The following is a 10,935-nucleotide window of genomic DNA, read 5'->3' on the forward strand; positions in this document are numbered from 1 at the left end:
TTCACACTTCAAGCAATGTGACTTAGTTTTTTAATTTCCTGAGCTTGTGCAGCGAGACTTCCAACTGTGGTTTCTCTTTCCTTTTTTAAACTCTATTCACACAAACGTCCACATCTTCAGCAAAGTCTTAGGTTGCTGAAAATTAAGATATTTCAGAAATACAACATACAGGTTTTGACTGATAGTGTCTTGTTTAAGTACCATGTTTTGTGTAGTATCACCAGCTGAGGCAGACAATGGCTTTTAGGCTTACAGAAAGCATAACTGATTCTCATCAGCTGATTGGACTTCAATCAGTTCCTCCTTCTCTCTGTGATACTGTACTACTGTGCATCAGGAAATTCAAGAGACTGGTCACTGCAGAGACACAACTGTTTAATCTCTTTACATCAGCGCCATCTACTGGAACACAACGCCAGTGCACGCTGCACAAACGTGAGCAGAACCATTGCCTCTATATTCAAGCAACATAGTAGCTGAAGGACAACACGACTCCATTGACAAAGTTGACGAACAGGTTACTTTTTAAAAAACAAACATGCAAAGTGATTAATCATAGTCACGATAACATCTCCACAAACTGGGCTGGAGATTGTAGTTTGAGCAACATATACACTGCAACACTCTTTTAATGCCACTGGTTATTGGAAAATGAGAACTTTATTACAAGACACAAAAACACTGTCTTTCAACACGTGTAGTTTATACAGTTAGTTTTGAAAACTAGACAAAGCATTGCCACTGTCAAAAAATCCAAAACATGCCCATAAACATCCATTACCTCTGGACACATAACATCACATTAGTAGATCTGAGCATGCCAGAATCCTTAAAAACCCGATACTTTTGCATAATAACGTACTATACAAACCTCTATTGCATATTGACGTGCTGTGAAAAACAAATCCACAAACTGCTGGGCCACAGCCATACTTACATTAAGATATCCTAGAGATTCTCACCCGTTTGAGTCCCAAATATGAAAACCTGTGAATAGCACCTGTGACTCATTTGTGCTAAGGCAACCATTACACGTTTATGGAAAAGGAAGGGAGAAAACCAATCGGCTAAAACAGGAACCGAGCTGTCATGTTAACACAAGCTACAACTTTACTCCACACGCCATGTAACGAACACTTCCTGCATTCATACCGTAAGGTGTTATCTGTGCAGATTAAAACATAAAATATGGGAGCAGACCACACATACACAATATATGAAAATAATTGGAAGGGGCCAGTAAAATAAACTGAGTGTTGTGCGAACCTAAGTCAAGGAGAAAGCAGACTCCAAACCACCTTCCAGTGAGGCACGCGTATTGATCGTGGCTTTGACTTCAGCACCCAACGTTGGTCAAATATTTTTTTTTAAAACTAAATGGAGCTGGATCTCTCCAACAAAGAAAGAAAATGTCCATCAAAGGGTCAGTTCACTGCAATCACGCATTATGTACATTACGGATAGAGAAGCGGAAATAAGAGAATATATTCCATTTGTTTTTTCTTCTGATTTGGGTGAGTTAGCCGAGTAGCAATTGTGTTCAGGACAGTACATGGGTTAAACAACAAACAAGTGACAGATTTTAAAATCAATAACCTCAGACTATTGCTTCTCAAATGTTTCCATTATTTTGCACGCTACATTATCACCACTAACAGGTGTTTCTATTAAACACAATTAAATAATAACAACAAGGTCTGAGGTATTGCCCCAAATGAAGTAAAGACTAGGATGTTATGGCATCAGTCAATTCAAATACATCTTAAACAGTAAATTCTTTCCATAGAAATCCAAAACTGGAAGATCGCACACGTCATAATTTTGGTGAAATGATGCTATCTCAGATTGTAGTCACCTATCCTCAAAATAAATCTATTGGAGATATACTACACACACCTTCACGTATTAAAATAGATTGTGCGCATTAAATGGATTTCCAAATGTCTCACTTCTAAAGAGGGGTCAGGAAGAAAAAGGTTAAAACAGCACATCTACAATCTCAAATTTCTCACATATTTAAAAAAACAAAGTCTTTTGGTATAAAAAGTATACGTCTCAGAATTGACCCGTGGCACACCTGATACAGATTATCCTTCTCGCTCCGGAAAAAAACAAAACAGTTTCTATGAGACAGGAATCAGCACATGCACAAGGCGGCGCTGTGGTGCTGCGGTAGGATGCCACTTCCCACGGAGAAGCTCCTTGTTTGACCTTGAGTTTGACCGGAACGTTCACTTTGTACATAAATATGTTTGTTGGAGGACCGGCCGAGCCGACGAGAGGGAGCACGTGTGTGCGGAGAGCGGCGAAGCCTCTTAAATGTAGGTGCAGGAGCAGCGCAGCCCATCTGGGTTGCAGAGTCTTGCTTTTCAAAATATTTTGCTGAAGCGTCTGAGGAAACCAGAGTGGCGCTCATGGAGTTAGCGTCAAGTGAGAGCTGGGCAGGGGACCCCAAAGCTTCATGCAGCCCAAATGCCTGCCACAGGGCCATGCAACTGTCTTTGAATGGGCAGGAGGCATTTGCTGCATCACTTCGCTGAAATAAAAACACATCAAAAGTAAAATTGTATTACTTGTTATTACATTATAATACATATGTATTTATTCATTAAAAATAATTATATATTCTGTCAGGTTTTTTTTGTCAAGAAGAAAAACAACTTGCTGTTCATCATTCAAAAATGAATAAACGTACAGATGGAAGCCGTTACAAATAGAAAAGACTAAACTAAGCACGGAAATAAACAATTGTTTGACAGGCAAAATATTGGGATCATAAAGAATGTAGGCAGTTAATATAGATCTAGTACTGAGGGATGTGATTTGGCAGGTAGATACATTCTCAGTGCTCCTCCGTTTAGGGAGCTATTAATTTATTAAAAACCTAAAATGGTCTGTTAGTAACAATATGTTACTATGATATTTATATTAAGACTGAATACTGTAATACGTATTTGGACTCTGAATAAGCCATTATTATTGTCACTGTCTCCCTCTTCTGGATGAAGAGGGAAGAAGGTTTCGGGTGGCCCTGGTTCATCTGGAAATAAAAAAGTCATCTGATTTTCTGAACTAGTTATTGCACTGGCATTTTAAAATACTGGACACATCCAACAGTCCAACATCAACACCATTGTCATCAATACTCCCAAGCAGAGAGGACCAAGCAGCTGGAAGGGAAGTTTGTCATGCTGATATCCAATGAAAAGCTTTTTTTTTTGGCCACGAGGTTCCACAAGAAAAGCCTTTTGCTTTAACAGAGCATATAAATCATTTGGCTGGTCACATTGCGGACACTTTGACACAATTTTCAGTTTTTTTTTTTATAACTGAGCAGTCACCTCACTACCACTCCAGGCATGGCCATCCCTCATGTTCTTCTCCATATATCTCATCTTCTTCAAAAAACATGTCATCCTCATCATGCTCCTCCTGTTGACCCCGAAAACAAAGAGTGATTTGTTGAAACCAGTGGTCTACTGATAGAAACTGTTGGTGTGACCTGAAGTCAAGCGCCATTGGTAACTTCAAACATTCAAATTTCAACTAGTGGTGACAGTATTAAACAAAATGACTGCAATATATATAAAAAAGGACAATATAGCAAATACCAAACGACAAAAAAACACACACACACACAAATATTTGCATTATTTTTCTATTCTCAGAGGGTGCCTCTACATTTGGAAAATGTATAAACCTATAAACATGTATGAATTGAATGGTTCACCCTGCATTAAAAATTACAAACGGAGGATGCAACAAGGATGTGGCACTGACCTTTGGGACCACACATGTATTATAAGTAGTTCCCGGGAAGGGAACGTGGTCCATTCCTGTCGACATGTCAACAACGATCTCATCTCGATGCATCGGGATTGGTGGGCCCCCACGCTCCTGCAGGGCCAGGACGATCACTGTTGTGTTATCTGCCCGGAGCATGCGTTCCTTCCAAAACAGCAGAGCGGTGCACCCCAGCCGCCGGGCACAGGACATTCCCTTTGGTCCCTGGAGGCAAAAGAAAGAAAGAAATTACAAACCTTCCAGGCTCCAGCAGTTGTGAAGGTAGTGACTGCTACTGTTTTCACCCTTTGACAGTTACGTACCACCATTTTGTCGTGGCTGGAGCACATGTTGACTGCATTCTTCGGGGGCATCATATTCCACAGTCCATCACTGCCGATGATGACGTATCGATGCCGGCTGGGGTCAAGAGTCATCATGGTGGTATCAGGCTCAGGAGAAACCACAAACTCCCCGCTGTAGAAGTCGTAGCTCCACAGATCGCCTTTTTAAAAAGACGACGAAATATTAGCACTCTTAAGAGGAATGATTAAACAAATGAAAATGCTTCTTAAAATATTATTTCACTGATACTGAGCCCAGAAAATAGGGTGTCGTCCTCACCAAGTGATCGGGCCACAGCCAGGAAGGGGATCTGGTCGATGACTGTACTCCTTCTCACAGGTCCATTGTGGGTCAGCCTGGGCCTCTTCCACACAACACGGTTGACCCCAGACTTTTTCATTACGCTGCAGTTACAATAGAAACACACTCCAATACAAAAAAACAGGAAACGCAGCAAAGTCTAAAGGAACAGGGTCAAGAAAACATCTGCCCTCAGTGGGATCCAATCTGGATGTTTGACATAGCCCCTGAACTTATAATACAACTCGATCTTTAAAACAAATTGTCTGAGTCCTGTTCATAAGCTCACCTGCCACCCAGTCGTTCAATCCGTTCTTTTTCTTTGGGAAGTTCAGGTTTGTGGTCTTGTGTTATTTCAAGTGCCTGCAGTGTGATGTCCGAGTCATTTTCTTGCACTCCCACCACCACTGCCGAATCCCCGACATGGGCAACGTACATGTGGACCCCACGGATCACAATCACGCTGGCCGTGGTGCCAGATGTACTGGGCAGGCCAGTTATAGTCTTTGGCCACTCGGCTGTGAAAGGGACAACGAGAAATACAAACTTGAATTAATGAATGTTACGCGCTGGTCAACACTGCATGGCAAAGTCGGGCAGTCGGTGACGACAATAACACAATTGCTAATCACCATCATTCATTTCATAGGTATAAAACGTGCCTGTGGACGTCAGCTTTTGTTCACAGTGAACTGAAGTGACCTAAGTTTCATGTCTCATGTCTATTTTTTTCTGTTGATAATCATGAGGACCTAACAATGCTTCAGGGAGCCTCATTGATGGACTCACTTTTTTCTTTAAACAGTGCCACGTTCTATACATCCTTTCCGCAGAAATTCACATGTGAGGAAAACACTTTGTGCCTCTATTAGATTCATGAAAGAAAGACACATACTCACCCCCAACGTTTAAAACATTGGATTGGAACATAATAAAACCCCGACTACAAAAGAAACAGAGGTCGTATAATGCACAGACTCAGACCATGCAACTAAATGCAGTTATTTCGATTCAGGTTATCATTTCTTTTCTTGTTAAAACCTTTAATCCTTTTACATCTAACGCTGTGATTGTGGTCAGTTGACAGCTCCCTGTGTCAATTAGCAAAGGGATGGGCGTTAGGGGATTGGGTACCACTACCATCATCATCATCATCATCATCTTCTTCATCATCATCATCATCATACCAGCTGAGAAGGATGCCTTCACGAATCGTGATCAATAGGCGGCGATCAAATAGGCCTGCGAGGGAAATAAAACAAGCGAGCCCGACTCTGGTGGACTTACGCAGCTCTTTCCACATCGCGTGGTGGCAGGCGATGAAGCCCTTCCTGAGGGCAGCGCACACTTCACTGTGATCTTTGGACCAAAAGCCCCGCTGCTTCTTTAATAAGTCCCACAGATTGTCCCTCGCAAAGAGCGCCGCTTCGCGACCCCCGTGGCCATCAAACACGGCGAAAAACGCCACGGACTTCCGAGTGTCCACCGGACGCTCCGCGGCTTTCCCCCCCGACGCCGGCGTGTTGTTGTCGGCGTGGTTTGGCAGACCTTCCACCCACGCCGCGAGGGAGGCCGGGCCGGGTTCGGCTCGTGTCTCGTCCACAGGCTGTTTTGTGGGTTTGCTGTCCGCTTCCCCCTGTCCTCCAGGTCCCTGCGACTTTGGGTAATCTTCAGCTGGCGGCGGCGGCTCGTACTCGATTCGTATCTCGACCACGTCCTCCATGTATTTCCTCCCCCCTTGCTCGGAAAATGCACTCATGCGAAATATGATTCCCTCGTCCATGATGGTGACCTCTGAGTGGTGACGCTTTTAAATAATAAAACGGCCCATTGAGCGACTAAGTGTAGCTTGCAAGCTAGATTTTTGAACCAATGTTTTGCCGCGATTGTATGGCCGACGGCTCCCTTCCTTTTTGTTTATCTTCTCCCGAGACGTCCCGCTGTACGCGCTGACGTCATGTTCTTTCCACCTATCAACGTTGCAACCACGCTCGGCACGACTATTATGCTGCCTTCGCTGGCACTAAAAGACATCGGAAATTACACGTAGCAATCACGTCACAATCACGATCACAGTACACAAAAAATAGGCTTCAACTGTAGCACTTATTTTATTAGATTATAATAATCGAGCTGTGAAAACACTAAGTGATATCTGTTGAAATGTTAAACTAATTGTTTTCATATAATAATTATGACAATAAGATTAGTCATAATTATTTTACATCAAGATTAATATTGTTGTATGATCAATGCTAGCATAGGTGTGCTCAATGAATTAATGTCACTAAAATTCCAACAGTATCATCAGCATTTGCTGTGGAATCTGAGATTATATCAACACACAGAGTAGGATAACTTAATTTACATATAACATAGACAATTTATACACATAGACAAATAATAACTTATTAACCCTATATAACCTTATATAATTGCAGAGGGCCACATTTTCAACTTCTTTGCATATTTGTTACTGAAAGTGTGGAAAAAGTGTTTGCATTTTTGGCACTAAAGTTGAAACTAAAATACTATTATCGAAATACTCACTTTGTGTTACAAAATTGTAAATTATTTGCTGGCATTAATTATAGAAACATTGTTCAAGGCGATGTCCATTTCCCAGATCTGATAAATGTGAGGTCCTCCCAAATAATGTCAAATACATGTGAGCTACAAAAAAGCTATGTTTTGCTGGTTGTGTGAATGATGCTATGTCTGATATCAGAAGAAAAGGACACAAATCATGTCATAGTTGTCACTGGAGCACAATGTTAAGACCCAGATGCAAACCACACGAGCACAGAGATCAGTATAAGGCAGTTCATTTAGTCCCAACCAAATAGTGTGGAGCCCGAGGTCCGACACAGAATAAGCAGTTGAAACAACGTGGATTCCATGGTCTGACGTTGAGCTGCGCAAATCGCAGCGTGGCTCCGTGGCTCGACGCTGGAGGCTGGTGTGGCAGGTGGTGGTGTGGAGTGAGGGAGGCAGCCATTGGGTACTCTAAAACGAGGAGAGAGGGAGTTAGTGAACAACCAGAGCAATCCGAAATGATCTTACAGAGCGGCAGTGGTGACTACCGGGGTAGTAGACGCAACAGACTAACAGATTGGCTGCAGCTGTGCCCGGCTCTGGGGTGTGGCCAAGAACACTGGAGGAAGGACCACGAACACATGGCACAAACAAAACAAACAAAGGGATGACAGACACATGAGGTAAGGAGCCCTGGGAGAACAGAGGTAAAGACACAATGGGTTAGACAGGGATCCTGACAATAGTGTTTGCAAAAATGAAATCAAAAATAGAAATAAGTCAACAATCTCTCTCCTCAATACAGCAGTGCTACAATAATGCATAGAGGCAATGTCAATCCAACCGAATAATCTTCATTCTCCACCTTTATCCCATTTTTCACAGAAATTTTACAAATAGTTTAAAAACAGGAGTTTTCACTACATGCATGCATTGACATCACACAAGTGTGACTCTAAAAGATCCCTTATGTTGATGTGGTTTCCATATGGAATCTTATTCGTTATTATGTTTGATTAATTTAGGCCTGAGGTCACAAGTGAGTTTGCATTGCATATGCTGATGCATATACAGTATGTACATTACAGCCATCTCATTTTGGACTTGAAAGGTGTGGTCGTTTGGACTGCTCTGAAACATTGGCCTTTATTTCATAAATGCTTGGCGGCTGCCGCACCCCCAGCTTTGTACCAACACCTCCAGTCTTGTCAAGAATGCTCACCAGCGCCTCTATTTTCTGAGGACACTGAAGAAAAACCATCTGTCCTCAGCAATCCTGCACCTTTACCGCCACGTGATTGAGAGCATCCTAACCAACCGTGTCACAGTCTGGTATGGAAGCTGCTCTGTTGCGAAGCGCTAGGGACTGCAGCGGGTGGTGAAGACTGCTGAACGCATCACAGGAACTCCACTTCCTGCCATTGAGATAAAGTCCAGAGAAGACGCTGCCTGCGTCGAGCTCGCAGCATTCTGTAAAGACACCTTCCACCCCACACCTGGACTGTTCTCCCTCCCGCCCTCCTGCTTCAGATGCTTCCTAACAAGGACCAGCAGACTGAGGAACAGTTTATTTCCCAGAGTTGTGTCCTTATTTAACTCTGCCCCATGCAGACAACTACCCCCCCTCCCACCCTCCCACCACCCACCACACACACCACACACACACCAAACACCACCACCCACAAAACTCTCAACTTGTCAGCCCCCGAACCCCCTCACACACACACACACTGACCAAAGACTGTACACCAGTACTACTGGACCTTCCTGCACTCAAACACTCTGGAATCAGTTTGCACTAAAAACTATGTACTAAACATTACACTATATTACAGTTACACTTGGAACGTTAACGTATTGGTACTTTATACTAATGCACTTCTGGTTAGATGCTAATCTGCATTTTGTTCCTCTGTACTTGTAATGACAATAAAGTTGAATCAAATATAATCCATCTAAAAAGTTCACAGACATTTATTTAAATATTTGATTTATTCATGATGACCATCACAGATACATTATTAATGATTAACAGTACATTGTCTCTCAAGATAAAATGCATGAATCTTTTCAAATGAGGACACGTTCCTGTATTGTTTCACAGTGTGAACTACAATGAACCTATATGCATTCCTCTCAAGGCCTACTCAGCTGTGAGCCTTGATGGTGGATTTCTTTTCTTCTTCCAGGGTAAGTCTTTACATCTCTATCTAGTATGAGAGAAGGTGAGAGAAAGGGGAGAAAAAGGAATTTCCCACATTATACTTTCTATCAGTGTCTCCATCTCCTAATACTCAGAGCTCTGACCTTAACTTTAACCCTCAAAAGCCCATGTTTTAATATCCACCCACTTCTACATTTTTCTTTCTTTCTTTATTTTCTTCTTTCTTTCCTTCTTCTTACTGTTTATGTCCATTAATAGTCTAGCTCTCTGAGAGGACCTGTCTGCACACAGGCCACTATTACATACGAAATAATTTCCATGTAAATGGTGTCAGAATGTCATTTTGAAGTGAGGCTGCTGAGAAAATGAATTCCTGAAGACGAGCGAGATTACCATGAGGCAATGACATCCGAGTTGCATTCTTGCACATTCCCTATGCAGCTCTTGTATAATGGTCAATCCACAAAAATAGCTTTGTTTGGCTCCAATACTGTGTAGATGCTGAACTGTCAGTCAGCCCAACCAAAGAGGGGAAAGGGATAGCGACCCAAATATTACCATATGAATGTATGGTAATATAACCATTTTCTTGATATGAGCAAATCAGAGTTAAATTGTGTGTGTGTGTGTGTGTGTGTGTGTGTGTGTGTGTGTGTGTGTGTGTGTGTATGTGTGTGCGTGAGAGCTTTTTTATTGAAGGCATTTGTTTCCTCATCAACATACAGCAAGTGTAATGATAAATTGGTGAGGTACGGTGAAAAGATTATATTTGGACCAGGCGACTTCAGGGCTTGCCATTAGTTTATGTGACAAGTTCAGCATTCATCTAAAGACACATATTAAGCCTAAGGCCAATAATGTAATAAGGCAAATAGAGGATCGGCCAAGAGTCAACAGGTTTCAACTCAAATCGTGTTCTCTTTCTAAGAGAGTGATCTCACCGCTATTGTGTGACCATCCTCAGGTTACTTGATTGTGGTAATTGAAAAAGATTAGAAATTCCATTTCTCAAGATTAAAACATTTCAACAGATATTAATGAGCTGGGAACAAATCAACCTTCTCCATATTAACTTGAGACTTGTATCTCTTAAATGCATAATCCTAGTAATATGTGATCTCTGCAGAAGGGTGGATTTATTAAATGAATGAATGCAAGGACTCCTCCGTGAATCGCCACCTTAACGTGGTGGAGGAGTTTGAGTGGCTCAGTGAACCTGGGAGCTATGTTGTCCGGGGCGTCAGCCCCTGGTAGGGTCTCCCAAGGCAAACAGGTTTCGGGGGAGAGCCCAGACTAAGAGCGGTTCAAAAAACCCTGATGGAAAGCAGCACTACGAGCTTAGTCACCTCGCCCGGACAAGGGAAACCGGGGCACCCTCCTGGAGCCAGACCTGGGAGGCGAGCTCGTCGGCGAGCGTCTGGTGGCCGGGCTTTCGCCCATGGGGCCCGGTCGGGCTTAGCCCGAAAGAACAACATGGTGCCGCAGCCACTCCGTGGACTCACCACCCGCGGAGAGGATCATCGGGGTCGGGTGCAATGCAGACCGGGCGGCAGACCAGGCAGAAGACCTGGGCGAGCCGATCGCCGGCAGCATGGACTAGCTCTAGGGACGTGGAACGTCACCTCGCTAGCGGGGAAAGAGCCGGAGCTGGTGCAGGAGGTGGAACGGTACCAGCTAGATATAGTTGGGGTCACCTCCACGCACAGCAAGGGCTCTGGAACCAAGCTCCTGGAGAAGGGTTGGACTTTGTCCTTTTCTGGAGTTGCCCAGGGTGAGAGGCGCCGGGCGGGTGTGGGGATACTCACGAG

General features: G+C 43.3%; 1 protein-coding gene across 2 annotated transcripts; it reads right to left on the reverse strand.

Annotated features, from left to right (window-relative positions):
* Nucleotides 1-379: 379 nt before the first annotated feature.
* LOC137803036 (protein phosphatase 1D-like) lies at nucleotides 380-6,363 on the reverse strand. Of its 2 annotated transcripts, XM_068601288.1 has the most exons (7): nucleotides 5,716-6,363; nucleotides 4,718-4,946; nucleotides 4,408-4,532; nucleotides 4,107-4,288; nucleotides 3,781-4,008; nucleotides 3,342-3,432; nucleotides 2,397-2,536 (listed from the first exon to the last, which is right to left on the reverse strand). In XM_068601288.1, the coding sequence occupies exons 1-6, from the start codon at nucleotides 6,209-6,211 to the stop codon at nucleotides 3,346-3,348; spliced, it is 1,347 nt and encodes a 448-aa protein (XP_068457389.1). In that variant the 5' UTR covers nucleotides 6,212-6,363; the 3' UTR covers nucleotides 2,397-2,536; nucleotides 3,342-3,345. The 2 variants fall into 2 exon arrangements, with proteins under 2 accessions (XP_068457388.1, XP_068457389.1); XM_068601287.1 differs by lacking the exon at nucleotides 3,342-3,432 and having other exon boundaries at nucleotides 380-2,536.
* Between the last annotated feature and the right edge of the window lie 4,572 nt (nucleotides 6,364-10,935).

This window comes from Clinocottus analis, unplaced genomic scaffold (assembly GCF_023055335.1).
Source record: "Clinocottus analis isolate CAN_PGR_092001 unplaced genomic scaffold, fCliAna1.0.p SCAF_5, whole genome shotgun sequence".
Taxonomy (NCBI): domain Eukaryota; kingdom Metazoa; phylum Chordata; class Actinopteri; order Perciformes; family Cottidae; genus Clinocottus; species Clinocottus analis.